At 32.8% G+C, this 24,021-nt stretch overlaps 3 protein-coding genes and 1 long non-coding RNA gene across 12 annotated transcripts in view; 2 read left to right on the forward strand and 2 right to left on the reverse strand.

Moving 5' to 3' along the window:
- Positions 1 to 1,916: 1,916 nt before the first annotated feature.
- Positions 1,917 to 4,284, reverse strand: LOC145740372 (uncharacterized). Its single transcript, XR_014181399.1, has 2 exons — positions 3,197 to 4,284; positions 1,917 to 3,043 (listed from the first exon to the last, which is right to left on the reverse strand). It is a non-coding gene; the product is annotated as an uncharacterized LOC145740372 (long non-coding RNA).
- A 176-nt stretch (positions 4,285 to 4,460) lies between these two features.
- On the forward strand, positions 4,461 to 5,395 carry LOC145740360 (large ribosomal subunit protein eL34-like). The gene is made up of 3 exons (XM_081995903.1): positions 4,461 to 4,549; positions 4,700 to 4,770; positions 5,087 to 5,395. Exons 2-3 carry the CDS (start codon positions 4,706 to 4,708, stop codon positions 5,364 to 5,366), a joined length of 345 nt encoding a protein of 114 aa, XP_081852029.1. The 5' UTR covers positions 4,461 to 4,549; positions 4,700 to 4,705; the 3' UTR covers positions 5,367 to 5,395.
- A 1,216-nt stretch (positions 5,396 to 6,611) lies between these two features.
- LOC145740347 (retinol dehydrogenase 11-like) lies at positions 6,612 to 10,256 on the forward strand. Its single transcript, XM_081995885.1, has 5 exons — positions 6,612 to 6,918; positions 6,972 to 7,176; positions 7,876 to 8,000; positions 9,660 to 9,961; positions 10,016 to 10,256. Exons 1-5 carry the CDS (start codon positions 6,777 to 6,779, stop codon positions 10,196 to 10,198), a joined length of 957 nt encoding a protein of 318 aa, XP_081852011.1. The 5' UTR covers positions 6,612 to 6,776; the 3' UTR covers positions 10,199 to 10,256.
- A 225-nt stretch (positions 10,257 to 10,481) lies between these two features.
- The window catches only part of LOC145740328 (long-chain-fatty-acid--CoA ligase 6), a 38,044-nt gene continuing 24,504 nt past the window's right edge, over positions 10,482 to 24,021 (reverse strand). For 7 of the 9 annotated variants that reach the window (XM_081995817.1, XM_081995822.1, XM_081995819.1 and 4 more), the window contains exons 3-13: positions 17,396 to 17,519; positions 15,786 to 16,055; positions 15,529 to 15,728; positions 15,276 to 15,476; positions 15,002 to 15,219; positions 14,800 to 14,950; positions 13,359 to 13,533; positions 13,199 to 13,302; positions 11,642 to 11,785; positions 11,416 to 11,589; positions 10,482 to 11,359 (exon numbers count right to left, since the gene is read on the reverse strand). In XM_081995817.1, coding sequence (XP_081851943.1) covers positions 11,222 to 11,359; positions 11,416 to 11,589; positions 11,642 to 11,785; positions 13,199 to 13,302; positions 13,359 to 13,533; positions 14,800 to 14,950; positions 15,002 to 15,219; positions 15,276 to 15,476; positions 15,529 to 15,728; positions 15,786 to 16,055; positions 17,396 to 17,519 — 1,899 coding nt within the window. In that variant the 3' untranslated portion in view covers positions 10,482 to 11,221. Of the gene's footprint in view, positions 11,360 to 11,415; positions 11,590 to 11,641; positions 11,786 to 13,198; positions 13,303 to 13,358; positions 13,534 to 14,799; positions 14,951 to 15,001; positions 15,220 to 15,275; positions 15,477 to 15,528; positions 15,729 to 15,785; positions 16,056 to 17,395; positions 17,520 to 20,094; positions 20,547 to 20,912; positions 21,072 to 24,021 lie in introns of those variants that run through there. The other 2 variants (XM_081995823.1, XM_081995824.1) reach the window with 2 other exon arrangements.

Genomic DNA, 24,021 nt, shown 5'->3' on the forward strand with positions numbered 1-24,021 from the left:
AAAACGTTATTTTGTCAAAATGTCTTTCAAAAAGGTTGGAAAGAAAGGTGTTATCATATACAGCCAAGGCCGTGAAATCGTCAGTAACGTCTTACAATTTATGAAGAAAGAAGCAGAAGGAGTTTCCATTCCTTTGAAAAACTTGTTGTCTTTTATTTTCTTTATTAAAAACGACGAAAATGTTTCATTTTACTGATAAAATAATAGCACGCCACTGACTGGCTGCAACAACTTGGAAAGTAACGAGAGCAGCAATATTTAAAGCGAGACGTAAAGAGATCGTGACATCATCGTTTGATGACGCCTGTGGCCTTTTCTTAGCTGATTCGAGCTCTACAGACGGTCAGAGCAAATGGAAGCCATATAATTTTGGTGAAGGCGCCAGACCAGTCAGACTAACAAATTGTTTTAAAATATTTTGATGACTCATGCGTAATCGGCTGCGATCGTCTGAACGAGCGAAATTTGTTTTCCGCAGTGTTGCCATATTTCTGGAGAGACGCGTTCGGCGCACGGCATTTATGATTATACAACTGCATCAAATCACCGGCGCGACGCGACGGGTCGGTACGGAATAGAAATAAGAAAAAAAGCCGAGCGCATTTTGTACGTATGCTTGCAAATAATTAAATTTAATCTAAAATAGTACGTGTTTTAGCCACAGAACTTAAAATTGATAAAAATGGTAAAATGTTAAAAATCGCCAGTTTGGAACGTTTTATATAGGCCTTTGCTCTATTTAATCTAGCTCTATAATTTCTGTTTTGCTTTGTTTGAAATCTAATTTTTTTATAGAATTTTTCTTTGCGGGGAGTCAACTTAGTATAATCAGGCAAACTTGATATGTCACTTATAAAATTAATATCTGTGTTCAAATTGGGCTCAATAAAATTTAATTTTCTCTTGGGCCTGTCCATGTTGCTCCAGGTTTTCGAGTAAGTTTTCTGAGGTGTAAGGACTTTCAACTCTTCGAAGTTGAGAGTACCGTAGTGTCTTGGCACAGCGTCATTTTTTAAATAAATTTTTTTTTTACCTCGGTAATTTTCATCGGAAAAATGGTTTTCGCAGATGAATTTTTGCCTTATAATGTCTGGTGGTAAATCGGCTAAAGTTGCGTTTCCTGTAAAATTATTAAAAATCGAAACTTTTTCTTATAGTAAATAATAATATTTCGTCTAAATTATTTTAATTATTGACTGATCATATGATTCATATGTTACTTTAAATCATAAAGCTCTGTGTTTACCTACAAATCAAAATAAAAAAGGATCGAAATGATTTTTGTTGTACACAGTGCATCCAGGTTTTATGAACAATACTTCAGGAATGCCCACAGAAGCACATTCTATAATGTATGTATTTTTTGATTACATTTTTAAGTTTCTCATTTTTTAATAATCATCTTAGGTTACTTTAAGCGTATTTGTCTTCACGCTTCATATGGAGAGAGTAAAGCGAATGTGACGTCAGAATGACGTAATTTTTTTCAGAATGACATAATGACGTCACCTTGGCACTGCTCGCTCCATGGAGCGCGAAAACGAATGCGGCCTTTACCTCAAAAAAAAGGAGCTTTGTAATTCAACCGATTTGTTTAATTCAATTCAAATGCCATTGCAGGTAGTCCTGATAAGTCTTGATTACAAAAAATGATACACTTTATATACAGGGTGGTCAGCCGCGAACATCGATCAAATACGGAAAAAGTAGAAATAATAGTATATTAAGTATCGAGAACGGTAAGTAAGCAGGATCGATGACAAAGTTTGGAGGCTGAGCAAAGCAAAGCCTCTAATTTGTCTGAGATCAGTAAAGCTGTTACTGTTCGTGATGCTTACACTATTTTTTGTACGACTTCATAGTCCTTCCCTCCTTCAAAACAGGTACTGTAATCACTCAAAATTAGACAAGTCGTACAAAAAAGAATAGTTTTAATATGTTTTTAATCCATGGTGTTCCATTTAAAATACGGAAGTTGGTAGCTACTTTTGCTATAACCGGAAGTACCACCAACTTGGAAATATTTTAGATCAACGACCCCCCATCGATTTTGGTTGGTAGCCAAATTTTCGATTTTTTTAAGTGTACTTTATCAACAATCGATGGAGTTCCCGGAGGACCATCCTGTTTGTATACAAAAAAAGCATTTTGTAATTGCAAAAAGCAGGGTAACCAAATTGCGGAAAAATGCTGTCAAAAATAATAGTTTAGGTAATTATTTCTTCTCAAATGGTTGTAACTCTCTAAAATCGAAAAAATGTGGTGCCTATTCGACATAACACCTTTTGTTTGAAAAAATGAAATGTTATAATCTACTAATAAATTTCTGTTTACTGATGTTGATTATAAACAAAACTTAATTTTTTTTATTTTATACTCGAGCTTATAATACTGTTACCTATCCAAAGAAACAAAGTTTATCAGTTACAAATAGTATTTATAATAATAATAATTATAATAGAACAACCTCAAATAATATTTCTCGAATATTTATAAAAAAGCAGCTCCTTGTTTATTTTATTAACAATTTATGTTACATGTCCAATTAGGACTTTCAAAATAATTTTGATAATATGAAAAAACCACGAAGAATTATGCAATAACGCATAATTTTTTTCAATAAATACATTCAAAATCTATACGAACGCCACTGGTTAAAATTACCAAATTGTTTGCACATTAAAACATGTGCAAGTCTAGTCTATGATATGAATATAGTACTAATTAGTAGAATATTATCATATTATTAAGCATCACCCTGTATTATAAAAGTGTACCTACCTACCTATTCGTAATAAACGAGATAGTCAATAATATTGATCGACAATAATATTAAAGAAGTCCTAACCCTGAACAAATTGAATACCTATTGCAAAGTGCGACAATGGGTTTTTAAATAGTCTTTTAACTTTTAAGTAAGGTAATAGGTTAATACAGAAAAGCATCATGCGGCACTACATTAAAGCAAGCTAAATAAGAACATTTTTAGTTAAAAATAGCCCATACCGCAGTAAATCACCCACTTTCGACAAAGTTCAGGGTTCTTATGAGGAAATCTAAATAATCGGACACCGTCACGACCACTTTTTCCACAGTTTAAGTACTTGCACACATTTCCCGACATATTTGTAAATATCAGATATCTATGTGAGCAGAAAAAAAATAATAAATAACACAAAAGTTAAACTTCCACTACCGATGTCTGCACGTACGGTTAACAAATAGCAACAGTTTTGATGAATTTGGCGGGAAAACATTATCCGTAAATACAGTGCCAATTATAAACTTAAATACGTTCTAAATAAAGTTTTATCTGTTCTAACTCCAATAACACGATTCCTAGTTACCCTCAATATCTTAATATTTCTTAATAAAACAATATAAGCAAATTGCAATGATTATTTAAAAAAATTTCTGATGGTACAAAGAATTCTAGCAATACCAGGCAACGTTGCGTAATTATGCCTTCAAACAAGAGCCAAACTGCAGAAAAATTTACTGGCTGCACTGCCATCTGTTATGAGACGCTCGAAATAGATACCGTCGATTCGCCGATGGAGACTGTTGAACAGCAAAGGGTCTCCATTTAGCGTTTCGTTTTTTAACCATTTGGCTGACCGTCTGTATATATTAGTTTGTCTGTGGTAGTACCTATCACGGACTAGGTAGTTTTCTGTATTTTTTTCAGATCTCTAACTTGAGCCCTTTCGTCGTGGAACGAACAAAAATGCGAATATTTAAACTTTTTACCTGCACTGTATAAGGGGTTGTCGAGCAACCGTACCAGCAACAATGACCTGTTTACCCGTTGCTCGACAACCGCATATACAGTGCAGGCCAAAAGTTTAATCATTTTTGTTCAACTTTCATTATTACGATTTTTCAATCAAATCAACCGTACAGGCGTAAAAAAATCAAAACTGTTTTCCCATGTTAATCTCCTATGTCTAGGGTGCTCTTGGACACCGGGTACCTATATTTTGTCGTCCAGTGTTCACAGTGTCCATCTCATATTACGCGAACGCTTGTAGAAAAAATGTGTGTGTTTCCGACGACGGACAAGACGATAAATTATGAATACAAAACGTTAAAAAATTCAAGGAAAATAATTACAAATATTTTAAAATTCAGTAAACATTTACCCCCATTTACACCATCGTACTTTAAGCCTAGCTTAAGTTAAGTGTGGTTCAGACTGTGTAGAATACAGCTGTATAAAGTCACAGTCTGGACCAAGCTTAACTTAAGCTGAGCTTGAAGTTCAACGTTGCAAATGGCAGTCAGTGATGTGCAAGCAAAGCAATGGTAATAAAAGAAGTCAACCCTGTCAAATCTATAAGAATTGACACGGTCGGGATCTGTTGTTATCTTTGTCTGTGTCTAACTCAACACGTTTTTCTTTCCTTGTCTATCATAATTTAAAGAATTCTACCGGTAATGTCAAATTGGTATGCCAATGTCAATGCTAAACGTCAACTGTCAAACGTAAATCTACACCAACCAAACATTTTTCGGATTTTCGAGTTCTTCGAAAAGCAACTTTTGGCAGGTTAGTGTTATGGTTTTCTAAATCTGCGATCATCTGCTAAAATAGTTTAAAAACATTGTAAAAAAGTACATTTGCAAAAACTGCAAGTGTTGCTCTTTACAAGTGAGGTAAAAGTTTTAGTGTAAAATTCAGTTTTGTTGTATTTTTTAGGCCAAAATGGTGCAGCGGCTTGTCTTCAGACGACGATTGTCGTACAATACAAAAAGTAACCGGAGACGCATGTAAGTAGTCTTAATTCAGTCTTTTCCTATTTAAAATTTAAAACAAACTTCTTTTGAACCTTTCCAACTACGTTAATACCATTTTAAAGAGGTAAAAATACAATGTTTTGAAGTTGCTAAAAATAAGACAAGCTTTCTCCCTTTACATCTTCTACATGATGATTTACTGGCTAGAGTCCTGATTTATAACAATACAAGTTATAATTTGACGACAAAGGTATTCGTTCATTTTTCACTGATATAAACATTCTAATCAATTATATGCTAGGTATGCTCATTCAATTTCACAGTCTCCAAAAGCTAATTTAACTTGCAGAGTGCGTACCCCAGGTGGTAAACTAGTTTACCAGTACCTGAAGAAACCTAAGAAGATCCCAAGATGTGGACAGTGCAAGGACAAACTTAGAGGTATCCAACCTGCCCGACCCCAAGAAAGGTCCCGTCTTTGCAAAAGGAAGAAGACAGTCAAGAGGGCGTACGGTGGGGTTCTCTGCCACAAGTGTGTCAAGGAAAAGATTGTCAGGGCTTTCCTTATTGAAGAACAGAAAATTGTTGTTAAAGTGCTAAAGGCACAACAGGCCTCTAAGAAAAAGTAGTTGCCCAAATATATTTTTTAAGTATGTAAGTGGATTTTAGTTTATTATTGATCCTTCTTTCCAAAACCATGTGTTTTTTAATTTAATTTGTAGCTTCTTGTGTGCAGCCACTTTAGTAAGTAAAACCTCTTCAGTTTTGCTTACTAAGACTAAGAGATTATTTAAAAAATTAAATAAAAAAAGTGAAGATATCAAACTCTGTTTATTTAGCAAATTGCTATTATCAGAATTTAATTTACATGAGAAATTTAAGCAAATACATCATTTATCCTTTAGGGAACCTATCTAAATTTAATAAATCTACAAAACCCATTTATAAATAAATATAAGTCTAAAAAGATAAAATCTTAGCAACTATTATAAAGTGCACATTATAGGTTATTGAAAAATCTAAGCACATGTGTTTGTGGTTGTTGTGTTTTTGAAATGCTAATTTGTATATGTTATTTCAAAGTTATTTACAGATAATACTTAAGAATAAAAACAAGAGGCAGGGAATTTTGACACCTGACCTGAGTTATGAAAATTACAATAATGGTTGAAAGTCCCAGAGACTGAAAATGATTATAATCAATATTTTCCTTTAAGTCAATGTATTATATTTTGTAATAAAACAATGTTTTTTCTTAAAGTGATTGACCACTCTGTAGGTTGTTTTCATTTTCTGTCTCTAGGCTTTTCAGCCATGTAGTACTGTCTAACTGAGGACAAAAGTTCACTTCAGGACTTGAGAATTTAATGAATGTTTAGACTACTGTTTTGCTGACAAATCCACTATTTTTATCTATATCTAAGAAATGGTGCAAAATAGGTATAGGGACGTATTAACATTAATAGCGTTTCCTTCCTTCCTGAAAACCCTATCTAACTAGGGAAATATGGCTTCTGCTCCCTTTATGGGGCAATTTCCCATACTATAGCCTTTATGTGAGGAATTCAGAAATTAGATTAGAAACAGGGTGTTCTATTTGAAAATCAAAAGTTGGTGTACTTTCTGACTGACCTGGCAACACCGCAACCCAAAATGTTTTGGAAAAGGAGTTTGAACCCAACCTAGGCTACACCCCAAATATTGAGTCGTTCTTTAGATACTTCTAATATACCATCACCGTGAATCACCCTGTATATAAGCGGAGGTATAAATTATTAGGCTAGAATTAATATACTAGTAATATCAGCATACACGTATAGGCTACCTTATGCGTTATCTTTATCTATTAGGTAATGTCAAGTATTTTGAAACGTGTGCAAGTCATCTTTAATCATCGATTTTTCTATCATTACGCAATTTTGTACAGTTATTGAATGATTTTGCAGTCGTTTAAACATTCAGTTGGTGTGCAGACACAATAAGGATAGTGCGGTTTTTCAAGTTTAGCATTTTGACTTAAAATTCAGAACACACACAACATGGCTTGTGTAACTTGCATTTTAGTGTGGATTGCGATCATTTTGGTGATTTTTAAATTGTACTTAAAATTAACAACGGGTTGGTGTCGCAGCAATGTTTGTCTTGTTGGTAAAACTGTCATAGTGACAGGAGCCAACGCTGGTAAGTCCTTGTATCTTCATTTAAACAAACCATGTTACTTACAACCTTTTTAGGAATCGGTTATGAGGCCGCTGAAGATTTTGCGAAAAGGGGTGCCAAAGTGATTTTAGCATGCCGAAACGAAAGTCGCGGTAAAGATGCCGAGGACAGAATTCGTAAAGCAACGGACAATAACAATGTTTACTTCAAGCAATTAGATTTGGCTTCTCTGAAATCTGTAAGGCAGTTTGCCAAGGACATAAATCAAAGTGAAGACAGGTAAATAAGGGCATCACCATTGAGGAAACAAAACAGTAACCCCGTTTGTCTATTAAGCGACGGAAGTCGCCATATTGGTCAACTACTTTTGGGTGTGAATTTATTTACCGCGCATTTGAATCCGACAGCAAAGTGCACATGCATAGGCGGCTGGTCTCTGTTTTTATTTTTATAGAAAATCAGTTTACACAATTAGTTGTAAAAAATCTTTGGTTTGATAAAATGCACTTTTTACCAAGTTTTTCACTGGAATAAATAGAGTTATAAAAACTACTGTACTTTCTAAGGTTTTTAAATGACAAAGAGGAGAAAAGATTTAAAAAGTCACAATTGTTTGTGCTCAAGATATTTTAATGAAAATTGTTTTGGATCGGACTTCACAGCTGCTTATTAGACTGCATTTTACCATTATTATTGTAAAAAGAGTAAAATAATAAAAGATGTGAAGAAGAGGTACTTCCTGGGCCAAGTCACCAACAGAACTTGTTAAATTCAAACAATTATCGTACTCAAACATTTTATGAAAGAACAAAAAAAAATTTATGACTGGAACCGGAAATTTACTTTGGTTCTCTGTTTTGATCCTTCTTGTTATGTTTACATTATCTTTATACATTGGGCATCACATTCCTTTGCTTACACCATCAAGCTTATATTTAGGCTTTTTTATTTATATGGTTAACGATTCCTTCTTGACAGACTGGACATTTTGTTGAACAATGGCGGTGCCGTTCACCAAGGCACGGAAAAGACCGAAGATGGATTCCTTATAACAGTGGCCACCAACTATTTGGGACCCTTTTTGCTTACTAATTTACTTTTAGGTAAGCAAATTCTTCAATGAGTCAGTTGTCATAGGTCATACTATAATGTCATTTATAAATGACGCCACATATGTGGTCACAAGGTATTGAACTCGGACTAATATTTTTGATAATTTTTGTGTTTGATAAAAAAAATCAAAACATTTTAACAAGCCCTGTACTTATAATATAGAACAAATTATAATTTAATATAACATTTTCTAATAATACCATTTTTAAACGTTTACATGTGTAAAGTTATCTTTTAAAAATTAAAAATAGGTAATGCTTATCTGTTACCCACAATTTTAAAATAGCAATACATTTTAATTACATATTACTCTCAAAAGCTTTTTCAATGGTACTTATTTTTGTTTACACACACACACACACACACTCTAAATTATATCTTATCAAAATGCACAACTGTTTACAAATTATAAGCTAAACGAATAACTAATAATGTGGAAAACAACTGAAGATCGTCGTGTTTACCCACGGGTAAACACTGTCAGAACTCGGACAGAGCGTTAGTTTAACATTGATTTTGATTTTGAACACCTTGTATATGTTCAAACGTGTTGTGTGAAACAGCAGTTTAAGACGAACATGTTGATTGATTTACGGTTACTGAAACCCTAAAATGGGCGGCGATACAAAGTTTTCAAAGTCTTGAAGCAATTTCGAAAAAAAAAACAAAGTCGAATATATCGGAAAGTTATCTCGGTTGGAGTTACTGACATTTTTCAACAAGAGACTAAAAATGTTCAGAATGACTTTTTACACCCAGTGAACTAGGTTTACACGTATTTAGAACCGTGTAAACGTGGTCTCAACTGATTTAACTGTTTTGCTTTTCTTCATATAGATTATACAGGGTGATTCCAAAGTTGGTGCTTTTCTTTCACCTGCGAATAGGGCTTCAAAAAATAAGTTTTTTTTTCCTTTGACCTATTTTCGAAATATGAACAATAACGAAGATACAGGGTGTCAAAGTTTTACTGAAAAAAAACAAAATAAAAAATAACTTAAATTTAATTTTAACTAACTACAGGTTATTCCTTATCAACAGACATAAACAAAAACAGAAGATTTCAGCCGCCTTTGAACTAAGTTTTAATAATTTGACATTTTAAATTAAAACAGCATTTAATTTTAAGCACGCATTAAGACGGTTTTTATTTTTTTTACTGGGAAACGGTACGTCGTAGCAAAAAATAATAAAAGGGGTTTTATTTTTAGAATTGAACAAGGAATTCAATAATAAATTTTATGTTGAAAAAAAAACCAGTAGGGTAAAATTTTTTTTCGAAAATGTTTTAAAAAAAATTATACGCGCGCCCCTGGTAAACGCAAGAAAAAATTTCCTTTCCACTTAGCTACTGACACTTACAAAATTTTGTTTAATTACTGCAAGTAGTTTGGCCAAAATCATATAATTTTTTATTTTTCAGTAAAACTTTGACACCCTGTCTATTTTTTTAAGCCCTATTTGCAGGTGAAAGGAAAGCACCAACTTCGGAATCATCTTGTATAAGTAGCAAACTAGGATTTTTGGACATTGCAAACGTTTAAAGTCCTGCTAGAAAATCTGCCGAGATCCTGATGTATATACTGTGATTTTTTTTAATACTGTTAGGTTTTATAGATTTGTAGACAAATCACATAAACACATTTTAGATCTTCTCAAGAAGACTCCAAATTCTCGAGTGGTGAACGTATCGTCAATGGCCGGTAAGAACGCCATTGTAAACGTCAATCAACTGAACCACTACCCAGAAGGCAGATTGAGTAACTGGAAAATCTACGGTATCACCAAAGCTTACAACATTTTGTTCACGATCGAGTTAGCCGCTAGATTGAGAGACACTAGCGTCACCACTTACTCTTTGCACCCGGGAGTGATAAAGTCACAATTTTTCACCAACTTATCACCCATCGTGGAAGCGTTGTCGACTCGCGTTCTTGGCTTTTTCATGAAGGTGGCACGTTTTGCATAACATGTGACTGTATTTACAAAAGTGTGGTTTTTTTAGAGTTGCATCGAAGGGGCCCAGACCAGTATTTATTGCAGTGTCCAAAAAGGAATTGAGTCGTTTACTGGCGGGCATTTCCACGACTGTCAATTTGTGCGCCGTTATAAGTCCGTTCAAGACCCTGATTTGCCTAAGAAACTGTGGGAAGTCACGGAAAAATTAGTAGGATTAGATAAGCAATGATAGTTTATTGTTTTTGTAAATGTTTTTTTAAGTAAAGTTGTTTTTTTTTTTGCAAAAACGGTGGTTTTGATTTTGAATTTATTTTATGAAGCGGTTCGAACATGTGAAAAGTCAGTGAATGTCAAAAAGTTGTTAATTATTTATGAATTAACTATTTAGCCACCATTAACCCTCAAGGCCTTAAAGCAATTTCTTAATGTAAATTTTCGCTTTGTTATTTAAGAAATACCAGTTAGTTAATATAATTATAATCTATTAATTAATATAAAGGAAAGAAAGCACATTTCAAATAAATAAGATTTATTATCCAAAAAAAAAAAACGTTTATACTCCTAACCAAAATTCCTAATGAAACAGGTTTTACGTACGTGCTCCTATTGGTTTTATGATTTACTTATTAAATACGTACTTGATAATTAGATATTAGACATAACTCTGTATTGCTTCTAATATTCATCAAAAGTGAATAATTAATAGGGATATGTTTGGCCCTATATGTAGTCAAAATTTTCTGGTGAGTCATATAAATATAATAATTTAAAACGTCAATTGGTTCGGCTTAAAATCAGTATTGATTGCATATTGGGCCAAAGAAAAAAACGTCGAAAAAGTACAGTTCATTGAGTATATAATTTAAAGTGAGTGTAAAATGTAACTTTGGATGGTCTCGATTTTTGAAAATCCTACGTTTGAACACAAGCAAATAGAATTCGTGGCTCTGCCTATTCCTTAACTAGTATCACTTGATTTAGTCAATATCACCTTCAAACTGTGTTTTTTTTCTATAGGAATTAAATGCATAGTATTATAAGACATTAAACAAACTAACTTTGATTATAATCTTGGCAAGAACAGTGGGAAAAGTGACCTAACTAACGATAAGTAACAATAATTGAATAGAGAAGAAAACTCTCAACACACAGGTCATGGTGTGAAATATAAAAACTGTTGCTATTTTGCTGCAAATATAAATCCGGATCAATAATGAAGGGATATACAGCTAAAAAAAATGTGATTAAATAACTAGGTAAGTCGTGAGTACATGTCGTCCAGTTGGGGTTTGAAGTAAGCCTTAAGCTGCGGTCGTTTACTTTTTAAGGTGGGCGTTAACAATCCGTTTTGTACACTGAATGGATCTGGGTGTAGGTAAATGTCTTTAACCTAAAATAAAACATTCATTACAATTAAACTTAATTATACACGTCATGTGGTCAAACCTGTTCAAAAGACTTGAGACCGTTCTCTTTACCCCAAGCGACCATATCATCCAAAATTAACTGTTTCACTTCAGGATGATTGCACAATATGCTAAAGGTTCCGGAAATACCGTTTTCTTGCGCCCAACATTTAATCACGTCCACGTCTGGTACGACAACAGCCACGATACAAGACTGTCAAATAATGAATTTAAAAAAATATCATTTTACGTAGATTAAAGCTTACTTTGAGCGATTCTCCATGGACAAAAACTTGGGCTACGTACTGAGATCTGATGTAGATGCTTTCAATTTTTTCTGGAACGATGTATTCCCCTTGGGACAGTTTAAAAATGTGTTTTCTTCTGTCGATTATTTTTAGTGTGCCATTCTGAAATTAAAGATTTTAGTAAATTTGCAACTCTAGTCACTAAATTCAAATGCAGTTTTGCATATAAACTCTGCCCGCCATGTAAACCGGGACAATGATGTTTTTGGGTCATTTTTAAAACCTGGCCATTTTGAAACGAATCAACCGATTTTTTGGTTTATTGGCTCTTTATTGTTGTAAAAAACTTTGGCTTTAATACAGTCTAACAGGGTGTGAAAAAAGTGACATTTTCAAGTAGTCCCCAATTGACCAATAATTAAAAAATTAAAAAGTTAAATTAATAATTTTTGGTTCTGTTTTATCATAAGGAAGTGTTATTTAGGTAAATATATCGGGACATTTTTGGGCATTTTCCAATTAACGTCCCATGTAGCAAGAAAAATTGATTTATCCAAAAAAGACGACATTACAGTGCTCAAGCTCCAATTAAGTTATGGCAGCAGCTTTGTATATGTCATTTTAGTTGGGTGTAGGTCGAATCGTCGTCGGTCGATCTGTTAAATCATTTTTAAAGCAACCCAATAACCAATAAGAGAAGAGTGGCTAAAGACAATGAAAGTGGGACAAAAACGTGTGCAAAAAAAGAAAAGTATTAAATTACATTCACTTTTTTTAACTTTTTTCTTACATAGTAACTTGTTGTCTAGTATATTACCTCGGGACGTTTTTGGGCGTTTTTTTTAAAGAAATATTGATTTTTCCGGAAAATGGATATAACTATTCAATCTTGAATTAAGCCATATTAGCAGGTTTGTATCATTGTATCATTCAAATGCCGTTATATGTTCTACATAATCTGAGTACTTTTCACTCCAAGCCCCATATTTGGTAAGACTTTACAGGGTGTCCAGCGACAGTGAGTGAAACTTGAAATTGTTTGCACAAGTTGTTCTTCGACTTTACCTGTCTGTAAACACCATGTATGGTTCTCTCGGTCATAGAGTTGACTTAAAATTATGTAACACATAATATGGGACCTACACGTGACGTAAAATGACAGTTTAAAGCTACTGCCTTAATTCGAGATTGAGCTATGTCGCATTTTTTGAATAGAGCTATTTTTTGAGTCACAGGATGTTAATTGGGTAACGACCAAAAACGTCTTGAGATATTGACCTAAACAACATTTCCTTATGTTAAAACAAACCCAAAAAAAATTGGGGACTACTTGAAAATTTCACTTTTTTGCACCCTGCATAGTACAGTGGCGCTGCATTTAAGTCAGAGTTTTTTCCATCAACCAAAAGCCAATAAATTAAGCTCAATGATAGTCCAAACCGCATCAAAATCTGTCGTTTTGTTAAAAATTACAAAAAAATCACTGTCTTGTTGAGGTGGCGCGCAGTTTATTTGATTTTTGAAACTGTTTTTTGATAACGAATTTTATTCTTAAGTCTGTTTTTTTTTTATTACCGGCATCCACATTCCAATATCACCGGTATGATGCCATCCATGTTCATCTACTACTTCTTCTGTTTTTGTGGGGTCTTTAAAGTATCCTTTAAAAACGTTGGTACCTAAAAAAAATGAGATAAGTTTAGTTGGGTTTAGCGCTCAAAACATTCACTATTACCTTTAACACAAACTTCTCCCTGATTATTCCTGGACCAGTATTCCATTTCGGGAACGTCGCACAATTTGATGCAACAACAAGCTAATGGCGGTCCCACGTGACCTGGAACGTGATCCCCTTGGATTGTCAACGTGACCGGCGCGCAACATTCCGTTTGACCGTATCCTTCGACGACCTTAATTAGTTATTTGTATTAATACGGTGTGATTCATATCAACAGGTTTGTGCTGTGTTATATGAGAAACTAAATTTCTTTATAAGAAACATTCCAAAAATCAATAAAAATTAGATCGGTGACATATCGGAATGAGAATAAGCGTTATATGAGTTTCCCCATGCCGGGAATTTAAAACTGGCCATTTTTCTTGCAATTTTCGCATTATTCTCAAGTTTGAAGTTCTGTCGAAACCAAACAGTACCACGAACGTATCAAACGAACGATTTTATTTATTAAATAAAAAAGTTATTTAGGATTAAGTGAAAAAATAAACGAGTGAAAATAAAATAAACAAACATAAATTATTAAATTATATTATATACAGGGTGTCTAAAAAGTCTGGAATATTGCAAATATCTCGAAAACTGCTGATTTTATTTTTCTCAAAATTTGCGTCTTGTTAAAGTAAATAACAGCGCATGACGTGAGGGTGAAATGAGGTTCGCAAGTATACAGGGTCAGTCACAAAGTATACCAACTTTCTTAATTCAAACCTAACACACTGTATATTACTTCAGATTTTAAGAGTACTCATAAAGGCCAATTCAACGATATACAATTTTTTTTTTTTTTTAATATTTTTTTTTTTTTTTTGTACCTACCTATAACAATGATAGGTGTAACAATGACAGCTAACGTCAATATAATGTTAAATTTATTGGCAAATTTTCCTATTACTTAAAATGGTGTTTTTGAGTGAGAAGGAAAAGACTGACATCTTAAGTATCCTTCTCACTCAAAAACACCATTTTAAGTAATAGGAAAATTTGCCAATTAATTTAACATTATATTGACGTTAGCTCTCATTGTTACACATATCATTGTTATAGGTAGGTACAAAAAAAAAAATCAAAAAAAAAAAATCAAAAAAAAAAAAAAAAAAAATTAAAAAAAAAAATCGTATATCGTTGAATTGGCCTTTATGAGTACTCTTAAAATCTGAAGTAATATACAGTGTGTTAGGTTTGAATTAAGAAAGTTGGTATACTTTGTGACTGACCCTGTATACTTGCGAACCTCATTTCACCCTCACGTCATGCGCTGTTATTTACTTTAACAAGACGCAAATTTTGAGAAAAATAAAATCAGCAGTTTTCGAGATATTTGCAATATTCCAGACTTTTTAGACACCCTGTATGTCTTAAATTTATAAACAAAATTAAATGCAATTTTAATGTCAGAATAAGTTGCAGACTTATTATATTATATGTCTCTTTGACTTACCACACATCCCATTGCGCATCGAATAAACGTTAATACATTTTCTGCTAAAGGCGCAGAGCCGACAAGCATTAACCTCAACCGTCCTCCCATTCCTTCTTGAACTTTCCTGAACACCAACATGTCCCAAAAACTAGTCTTCCTCACTATTCCTCTAAAAATGTTATTAAATAACTATCCACTGGCACATGACCTCACCACTCACCTTTTCAGCTCACTTTCTTTAGAGCTTAAAGCCATATTAAACAAAGTCTTTTTAATACAGTTTCCTGAAATATCTGATTGAACTTTGTCGTATATCCTGTTCAGTAGTCTGGGTACTGCCGGTGTGACTGTGGGTTTTAACGCTTTCATATCGTCACTTAACCTCCGTATATCGCCTAGGAAAAATCCTACAGCACCACCTTGCATATACATTGCACACTACAATAGACATTCGCCAAGGTTATTTTTAATTCCAAAAAGGTATGATAACAAACCTCACAGCACCGTTCCATCATATGAGCTAAGGGTAAGAATGATAACATGACGTCATCGCTTCTGAGTCGATGGTCGCCAAATTGCAAAACAACCGCACTCATAGAGGCTACAACATTCTCGTGAGTCAACATGACTCCCTTTGGTTGACCGGTGGTTCCACTTGTATAACAAATGGTGCACAAATCCGAAGGGGAAGGAGGCTGAAATAATCAAAGTAATTAACAACACTCAAATGTTGATGAGAAAATTTACAATTTCTGGGTGGTTAGCTTTGGACCCCAAAAGCTCCACGTCTTGTAGCCTAAGAATTTCAATTCCCAGGTTTTTGGCTCTCTGTTTTGTGGCTGGTCGAACCTCCTTAAACACTATCAACTTCTTTAAACATCTGGGCGATTTTTCCAATAGTGAGTTGCATTTTGCGTCATCTTCCACCAGGATGACCTGAATCTCCGCTGCAAGTACACTTTCCAAATTAATTTTTCACTTTGAACCCTCTATTATATGTTTACCTTGTTTGATAATAAAGGAACACGCATCAGCTCCTAAAGTGTCGTAGAGAGGAACTATAACCATGCTGTAACAATACGAGGCCTGTTCGGACAGAATCCATTCTGGACAGTTTATCGCATAGATGCCAATCATGGTGGTGGTGCCCGGTTTCAGGCCAATTTCGACCAGGCCGGAACCAAGATTCTTTGCTCTTAGTAAAGCTTCGTCGTAGGTCAGCCATTGGTAAGGTTTGGAGTAGGATTCTCTCCATCCCAGACATGGTCCATTATCTGCAATAAGAAAGAGGTTTTTTAGTGTTAAATCTTAAAGTCTTGACTGTCAGAAGTCATTTTGAATCTACAGAATTTTGAAAATATTGGATACAATTTTGAAAAGTCGAAACCGTTAGATTTGCGGAAATTTTGCAAACGACCAAAAAGTTTCAGAACGACTTTTTCTATTTAGTGGACTCTACACACCACTCCACTGAGTACGTTCAATCGTGTTTCGGTTAGCACGAGATCAAAGAGCAGTTCAAAACGAACATGTTGACCTTTTACCAGTCGTTGAAATCCCAAAAATGGCGGTGTTAGGAAATTTTAAAAATGTTGATGTTATTTTCAAGAAGAGAAAATCGAATATCTCGGAAACGGTAAGAGTTACCGAAATTTTACAATATTACAATATTTACTCTATCCAGTAGACTGTGTTTAAACGCTGTCACAACTAGAGCAGGTCACACCCAGAGCAGGTCACAATTTTTTACACCCTGTATATGTTCAATTGTGTTGTGGTAAGACCGAAGTGAAAGAGCAATTTTTGACAACATTTTTGAGCTACTTTCGGTAGCTGAAACCCCAGAAATGGCAAAAATACAAAATTTTCAAAATTTTTATGCTATTTCCAAAAAAAAGTGAAAACAGTCGAATATGTCGGAAACGGTTAAAGTTACAGAAATTTTGCAAGATATCAAAAATATTCGGAATGACTCTCTGCACCTATTGTGAACTATAGGTTTACATCCACTTAAAACCGAGTAAAGGCTTAAAAGAAAAATTACAAGATATCATATTGAAAGTAATTTATACCAAACTCACAACAAACAAAAATTTTGTTTTCCAGTCTAAAAATGCTGTTTAAATATAGTCACTTCCTGAAACGTAATTAGAAATGAAAGGGATAAGTTTAGCTAAAGACTATAGATAAACTGCATTTTTAGACTGAAATACTTCTATCGGATAATATCTATATTTCTTGGCATGCATATTATTTATTATAAACTATTTAACAAAAGTGTTGAAACTGATGTTCTCAATTTTTCACCCATTTTTTTCTCTCCTAATGTACTGTCACTCCGAGTGAATAATGTTAGTTGTAATAATTTATTTATACTTAAATACGTTGCAATAATTAACCTCGCTGTGCTAAACATAATCCAGCTGTTCCTATTGCATCCATCTGAACTATTTATTTAATCTGAGTCATTTTCTATTCAAAATATATTAAGCTTTTTCAACTGTTTAAATGACATTGTTTTGAAACAATATCGTTTCTAGTGTAGAGGAAGTTTACGTTGTGAAGAAATTTATTTGCTCATTATTGTTCTATTTTCTCCTCTTGTTTAACTTACTTGAAACTTTGGAACCTCTCCTGAAACTCTCGTAGAGAGTTCTGGCATCTGGATGCAAATAACTAACAAACTTTCCCTGTTTTGCATCTTTGTAGAATCTGGACACTCTTATGACGTCCGGACCCTGTAACAACCACATAAGAAAATTAACTTAGGGCAATTTATTACACACAAATTAGAGTGAAAAATGATTGTAAATTAAAAATTTTGACACTGTTTTCGTATAAACTTACAAATTATTTAGGTAATCATTAATTTACAATTTTCGCTCCGGACAGTTTGTTGCAATTTATGTCTTGTTTACCGCAATCGAAAGTACTAGTTTCTGGTAAAGTCGTCGAACTTTGGCGCTTCAAAAATTGTCAATATTTCGTAATGTCAGGATAAATAGATTTTAATATGCGAGAAAACATGTTCGAGAACGTTGCCAGTTTGGGCAGATTGCCAAGAAGACCATGAGTAAATTTGACATGATATCAGGTGGTGGCGAATCCATTTTCCAGACTGATTTATTCTAATGCTTTTGTGTGTAAAACCGCAAAAATTACATAACAAAAAATTTTTGCTCTCATATTTTTAGATTTTACTCAGGAACAATCTTTTAGAATCGTAAAAGTGAACTATTAAAGTTGTAAAGAAAAGTATCGGATTTTGTTGATCACATATTTGTGGTTATAGTAAGCCGTAAAAATCAGGAAAATTAATTTTGTTGGAAGCTTTTAGTTGTTAATTTATTTGTTAAGTTTAACTTGATTTATGACTTTAAACTGCAATAAAAATGATTATAATTATATATAAACGCTTGGAATTTTTATTCTGGTAAGTAATGGAAAAACTTAACGACCGCGAGTTGAAAAACTGGAATATGAAACGTCCAAATGTGTTTGTTGGAAATATTAAAAAATAAATGAGTAAAAAAATACTAAAAATTTAATTGTTTTTGCAATATTTGAAAATTTTTATGTATTCCGAATAATATCAAAGAAAATATGTAAACAGGACATTTGTTTGAAACAAATGAATCTCACTGAATATTTTCGGGATTAGCACAATTTCAATTTTTTTCAATTCAAAAGTTTACACAAGAAACTGAAAATGAAATTTTCTTGTTGCTTTTTTTAAAATTTTTATTAAAATTGAACTATTGACCAAAAAGACCAAACTGGTCGTTAATCTATTTCGTATCGAATAAAAATATTGTTTATAGAACTGAAAAAAGCTAAAATCGTTTAAAAAGTGTAGTAGTTCATGTTCTCACAGTGGAGGTGTATTCAATTGAATGAAAACAAAAACATAAACCACAACAAGCTTATTAACCTCCAAAAAAAAAAAGGGAAAAAAAAAAGAGAAATACTTAACATGTTTCGAGAATATAAATGCCCATCATCAGAAGCTAGAAAAGTTACAATCTACTCAAAACAAACTTAAAAAATGAGAAACATACCTTATAAGAGCGAAATTGTGCCATACCCATTTTACATTGATGAAACCTTACTTAATATCTAATTAGAGCCAAATAAGCCTGAAAACAATTATATGCGAAAATAACAATTTTGTTTGTCAAGTTTTTGGTATTGCAAATGTCAAATAAAATGGTAAATATCTCAGAAACAGATACCAGATAGGTATATGACATTATACATGAATACATGAAATATGCCTAGAATTTTTCGTGGAATCCAAAATTGCAAAAATATACAAGATGTTTCATCTAAAATAAGCGAGTTGGTATCTACTTCCGGTATAACCGGACGTGCCATCATTGTGCTCTTATTCTGCAGTATTTGATTTTGTTAACTGCAGAAAGTATTGTATCATGAAGTCGTACCAATTTTGTTTAAACGTTCAAATACAAATTTTACGAATTGCTAGTAGAAGTTTATTAATAAAGTCTTAAAACGGTGTCTTAAAAACAAGATTTATAAATGACGTCTTACTGTCGTGACATTTAACTGGAGTAATTATGTCCTTATCTATTATTTTGACCTTTTTGAATTAATGATTAACAGAACATTATAAAAAGCGGAAAAACATTACAAACTATCTTCGGGTAAACGCAGCTACTTTTGAATAATTAAGTAATTATGTACTACAAATAATTATAGAGTCTCAAATAGGTTCAACAAATAACTAAAACAACTTCCAGTTTACCAAAGTTCCAGGATTTTAGTTTGACATTAATTCACTTCTTATGATTTCATTACCTTGTCATCAATAATTTTCTGGCTTTTTCGTCATCATTCACTTTTCCTTTTGCTCCCACCTCATTAGGTCAAATACATAATATAGTAAATACGTAGAACTAGGATTTAGTAGTAATATATCCCTTTATCGCAGACATATTAATAGCTGGTTATTTTAAGTATAAAAGCTGCGATGTGCTTGAAATTAATAAACGCTACTGCATCTTAAACGCCAATATCCAATAAGCAAATATTAGTTTAGTGTATTAATAATAAACCAATTTTAGGTACCTTGAATGTCTTAAATGAACAAAAGTGAATTTAAGTGAAGTGAATTATTTCATTTAATATTATTTTTGTCGACAACACAAATACTCAGTTTGTGCATTACTTAATATCGACAAAATTAACTAAATGTCAGTATGTTTGCACACTTAACCTGCCAAAAGACTCTGGCCTCAAAAAACAAACATTAAAACAACAATAATTGTCTATTGCATAACAATGTAAACTTACTTGCCAGCTATACACATCCGACTGGTTATTCAAGTTAATAGGTGTAATTATAGGTGGTACACTTTTGCAACAACTCATCTTCAATTAAGTTTCCGTTAACACAATCACTTATACAGGTTTATGCACACTTTTCACTAGAATCCGGAAGTTCCCAAACAAATACTGGAATGCTCTGCATATTACTTTTAACTTTTTAGCTAGTAAAATTGATCAATGAGTCATTATAAACCGACGAGTTGGCCGCTATTCAAAATACCGAAAAACGAAGATAAGTTTATGTAATTCTTGTAAAGCTTAAGCGAAGCTCTTTCCAGATAATACTTGTGTTTTAAAAGTTTGATCTATTATACAAGGAACCGATTGACGTCTCTAGAATTAATCATCCATCAGGATTATTTTATAAATAAAAGAGAATATTTTAGTGTCAGCACCATCAGGATGATTGTTGAGGTTTATAGAACGAATAAAATAATTTAGAGCTTCGAAAAAGTTTTGGCAAGTTTATTCTGGGACAAATGCATTTTGGCACTGTTGATATTTTTTGAAAGTTCAAAAGACACTTGCTTACGCAATTTATTTGTGTAGTGACGTAGGTTTAAGTTTAATTATTAAGGGTAATAAAGGTAAACAGTTTACAATAATAGGCAATTAATTATGTAGGACTAAAAGTGTTGAAAATTACAGGCCTGAAAGGGTCGTGTAGTAATTAAATTTGATTGATGGTAAAACTCTGACAGAATTTTAATACAACTTGTAGTAGGTTGGTTGGGGCAATTTTTTTGGATGACCCCCTTAGTTATTAAAGAAACTGCACTCACAAGGCACTATAACACTATTACGATGCCATCAAACATCCAAGAAACCGTTTCGAGTTTCAAGCGACACCGTCGTAAAGTTGAAGTTACCGCGTCGCGAATTAGTCTGTAAAATTTCGACTTTGTCTGCCCACCAAGCTCTAAAAATATAAACTTGGAGTATAATACAGTTCAAATATACGTTTGATACGATCGAGACCAATAGAATCGTTTTATTAGTGTCACTTTTGGCCAAATTCGATGTGACGACCATCAATCATTCGTTACCACCAAGTCATCGTACCAAAGTCACAAATTCGTAAAACGTCATTGAATATTTTGTTTTGATTTTATTGCCTCGTGCATCAATACTATTACGCCCACTCGAATCATGTGTGTAATGCGAGTTAAAAACACTTTTCACATGAATGATTATAAAAGAGGCTCGTCATATGACGATCATGTGAGAAATATGATGAGACGCACTGGTCAGAATCTGTGTTTCACACTTTTAATTTAATTAGTAAAGTTTCTATTAGAGTTTCAAAAGTTAACGTACATTCTTTCAATTTTTTTGAAAATTTTGTGCTCATTTCATGTAATTGGAACCCTTCTGGAGCAAAATACAACAATTTTGACAGAATATAGCATTTTTCCAATTTTTGGAAGGTTTAAGTGCTTATTTCATCTAATTTAAAGTCCTTTGGTATAAATATGCTATTGGCTGTGCCTTCTGGGGCAAAGTATAAATTTTCCAAAATTGCACTTTTGACAAAAACGTTATTTTTCCAATTTTTGAAAAGTTGTAACTTTTTTCACTAAACTGACATTAGAAAGAGAAAAGTTCGACAAAATTAGACAAATTTCGCATCTCTAGCTCTTCACGTTATCGAGATACTGAATCTCAAAAAGTAGTTTTAAATTTTTATGTTTATTTCACCTAATTTAAAGTCTTTATAAAACATATATGGAAATTTTGAGTTTTCAGATGACCAATTCTAAGTATCTAAAAGTGATTTTTTAAACCATTTAAGTAAAACGTCAGTTAAACGCAAAAAAATATAAAATAGAATATTGAACATTTACTATCTTAAACTACATTTTACAGAACGGGTGCAAGTTGTGGCAGTCAAATTAAAACTTAGTATCAACTTTCCTTAAGCTTTGTAAGTGAAATAATATCAATATGTGTGTATTTTATTATGCCAAAATTTTAAAGACTAACAAAAATAAAAATTTGCATTAAAACCACTATTGCATCCATAATTATCTTCTGAACCACAATCCATAATAATTAGTATAAACTGGTTTAGGATGGATGCAGCGAAAAATATCTTTACCCATCATATTTTTAATAACACGCATTACACAATGAGAAATATAGTGTAAATTGTTTAACATTTGAAATGTATCCAAAGAAAACTTTTACATTAAAAACATGCAGTAAAACAATATTATTAGTTGAAAAAATAAACTTTACATTCTAATTGGTTTACTGTTTGTATAAAAAATTAAATTCAACGACGAAATTCTTATTTTAAGTGTTTTTTTTTTGTTAGGAAAAATATTTGAATATGTGATACACATGGAATGTTATACCGCCAATGTCGATGGGGTTTTTTTGGCAAATGATCGAAGAACAATTCCATTGATAGATGTTTACTTTTAATCTCGGATAGTCTTGTACGAGATCTTGTATTAATTTAAGGTCTGCACTTAAGTGCAGCCAACATAAGTCGAAGTCAACTCCAAACGACTGTAGGTCTGTTCGTAGAGGTAATTTCAAACTGGTTTCCAACTGAAAATCGGAAATTGTTGGCTTTATTGGTTGAATGCTCACGTGACATTGGCATTTTAAGGGTAATAGCCAATAGCTGGACATATTCCTCTGATTATTAGTTGAAAATTCGTTCTGCGAACGGACCTTCTATTAAGGTTCAAGCTTTATTCGCAATGACTACTCCAGCTTCAGAATGTCACATGATAATATAAGCTTCAAATGGAATTACTGTCATGTGATTAACTGAAACTCGGTATCGGTTGTAAAGTCTGTCTATAATCTTTTTGGATCTTCCCTCATGGAGTTGTGATAATTTTTGTTTCAATTCTACATTCCATCGAACCAAATAGAATCAAACAATTTCTTTTTAAAGAAAATGAATGCAGATTCTCTTGAAAGTCTTACAAAAATAACTGTTGATCTTCTACATCAACTAAATAATGATTAAGATTATGGTTTACGTATATCTGACAATATTCAGGATGATGTTTGACTTGACCCTTAACTAAGATTCATTATCTTTTTATAATCCAGGAAAAATTCCATGATAGACTAGATCCAAAAAGATTGTAAATACTCATTTATGTAAGAAAATGTATGTAAAAAAAATCAATCAACATAAAACAAGACTCTATTTGTATTGAAAAGTAGTAGTCCATATGCTCACAGTGGAGTAGTGAGTGTAAGTCAAAACAAAACTTTGAGTCGATCTCCACAAAATAATAGGTATTAATATTTTGTGGAGATCGACTGAGTTTTGTTTTCACTAAGACTCTATTTGCATTTTCATTTAATTTCATGTACCTGATGTTTTGTGAGTATAATCTTTGTAATAAGATACTTTTAAGCATATTACGAAGCTATTCAGTCTGTAAAGCCATAAAAATTAGACTTTGTTAATGGAAAGTGTAAAATATTTTTACTGACTATAATAGTGTCATGTATAATATATTTCAAGACTTAAAATATTCAAAAACACATGAATTAAAGTAAAATTTACTCTACCACCCACGCTGGGATCGTTATTAAAACTTTATCTCTGGCATTAAACGGTAATATAAAGGATAGTGCATCGGTTTCAACCTCGACGTTATTTTTTGAAGCCAGAAAGGCTGTTTGATGTACACTTTTCCTGAATGACATCACAGACATTTAAGCGAGTTTTTCATCTAAATCGACCTCGAGTTAATATTAGATTGAAGGTGACAAACACTCGATAGGTGAGCTATTTATATGGAGCATAGGTGTTGTGTCGCAACATTTTAAATTAAAGTGGAAAAATGCAAAAAATGTGAAAAAATTAATATGTTATACAATCAAAAGCAAAAGTTAGACTGAAGAATTTTATATGAC

This window comes from Ips typographus, linkage group LG1 (genome assembly GCF_016097725.1).
Source record: "Ips typographus isolate SLU linkage group LG1, UJ_Ityp_2.0, whole genome shotgun sequence".
Taxonomy (NCBI): Eukaryota; Metazoa; Arthropoda; class Insecta; order Coleoptera; family Curculionidae; genus Ips; species Ips typographus.